This window comes from Penaeus chinensis, chromosome 31, assembly GCF_019202785.1.
Source record: "Penaeus chinensis breed Huanghai No. 1 chromosome 31, ASM1920278v2, whole genome shotgun sequence".
NCBI lineage: Eukaryota > Metazoa > Arthropoda > Malacostraca > Decapoda > Penaeidae > Penaeus > Penaeus chinensis.
Window position 1 is genome coordinate 31,606,249 of NC_061849.1, and position 1,744 is coordinate 31,607,992.

General features: G+C 37.3%; 1 protein-coding gene across 2 annotated transcripts in view; it reads left to right on the forward strand.

Annotated features, from left to right (window-relative positions):
* The window catches only part of LOC125041764 (uridylate-specific endoribonuclease-like), a 9,952-nt gene extending 8,453 nt beyond the window's left edge, over positions 1-1,499 (forward strand). For both annotated transcript variants that reach the window (XM_047637025.1, XM_047637027.1), the window contains exon 6: positions 1,120-1,499. In XM_047637025.1, the coding sequence (XP_047492981.1) occupies positions 1,120-1,350 (231 nt within the window). In that variant the 3' untranslated portion in view covers positions 1,351-1,499. The remainder of the gene's footprint in view (positions 1-1,119) is intronic.
* Positions 1,500-1,744: the final 245 nt, after the last annotated feature.

Here is a 1,744-nt window from a genome sequence, read left to right on the forward strand (position 1 = left end):
TTCACAGAGCAATGTATGAAGTTAGCACTTCGACATTATATCTTCATAATTACCACAGAAATACGACAATAAGACCTTGAATATAGTAAGTTAATATACCCTTGGTAGAACAGCTGGGTCTCAAAACAGTGCAATATTTCAGATTTTTTGCACAATAACAATGTTACGGTTATTCATTCCAATATCATTCACACTAGCAACGCACAACAGTATATACTCTAATTTAGTTCTGAATGAGAAAGGTACATCCATGTGATTAGTAATGACTGGACTCGACTGACAGGTTATTAGGCTATCCTGTAGCATCTGCGGTTGGGTGGCTTGCTTGCTAAGAAACAGGATTGCTCATATTTATTACATAATCGGCCGAGAAAAAATGCATTTCATAAATACCCTATATGGTTGAGAGGTAACTGTAACGAATGTGTTTAATTTCGTAAAATAAAAAAGAAAAGAAAAAAAAGAAAATATGTTAGCTTAAATATTATTCTGATTACACGAGTGCTCTTCCTGAAGTGGGTTCACGTCTCGTTCACACAAAGCGTAAATAGGTTCGAAACATTAATAAATAACATTACATACATTTTCAACTCATCTCGACGCTCGAATTCGCAAACCTTTCGTGACACTACACCGGGCGGCATATTCACCAACATAATAGTGACTTGCTAGGGGCATGTGCAGTATGTAGTAAGTTCCAGACATGTTACCATTAGTACTTTATGCATTTATGTAGTCCCGTGTGTATTGGGTCAAACTAGATGAAGCACGTACATACATTTCATCTTTTATATACTGTATAATTATTTTTGGGATATTTGGTTCTGAATATCTAATTTCCTTATGGATCTGGTATCTTTTACTTTAAAAAGAAAGCGAAAAAGAAAGAAAGAAAGAAAGAAAAAAGGTTTTCTGCTCTTTATATAGCAGTGACAGCCAAAGCAGCGTAATTAACATGCATAACTGGATACATTAACATGCATTACTGGACACATTAGCATGCATAACTGGACAAATCTGATACGTGTAATGCAGTAGTGTAGGACCAAAAATTATTATTTTTCCGTTTCAGTGTTTCATCGATTTTCACTTGTATTTTTCCCTGCCACTATTTTGCAGGGGGAAATTGTCAAGGTCGCCTACAAGTGGATGGACAAGATGAAGAAAGCAGGTTCCATGTTCGTGGGAACGTCGCCGGAACTGGACTTGGCCGTATACACTCTGTGCATCCTCACGCGGCCGAACAGGGGCTGTCCTGTGCAGATGAACGGGCACAAGTTCAACATCCAGACCTGGGTTCAGAAATCGGACGGGAAGGAGCTGGTCGGGGCGGCATTTCCCGCTATCTAGATGAGATGGGAGGGTGACAGAAGTGGGACGGATGGCTTCCGGGGTTGTATCCAGAGTAGTTGTGTGTGGTATGAGCTCAAAGCTGAACCAGGTGTGAAAAAAGACGCATCACACACGCACGCACGCGCACGCGCGCACACACACACACACACACACACACACACACACACACACACACACTTGTGTATTTAATGTACATGTATGTATATATATGTTATATATTTATATATATATATATGCATATATATGATATAACACACACACACACACACACACATATATATACACATATACAGTATATACATACATATGTATATATATATATAATATATATATATATATATATATATATATATATATATATATATATATATATATATACATACACACATAT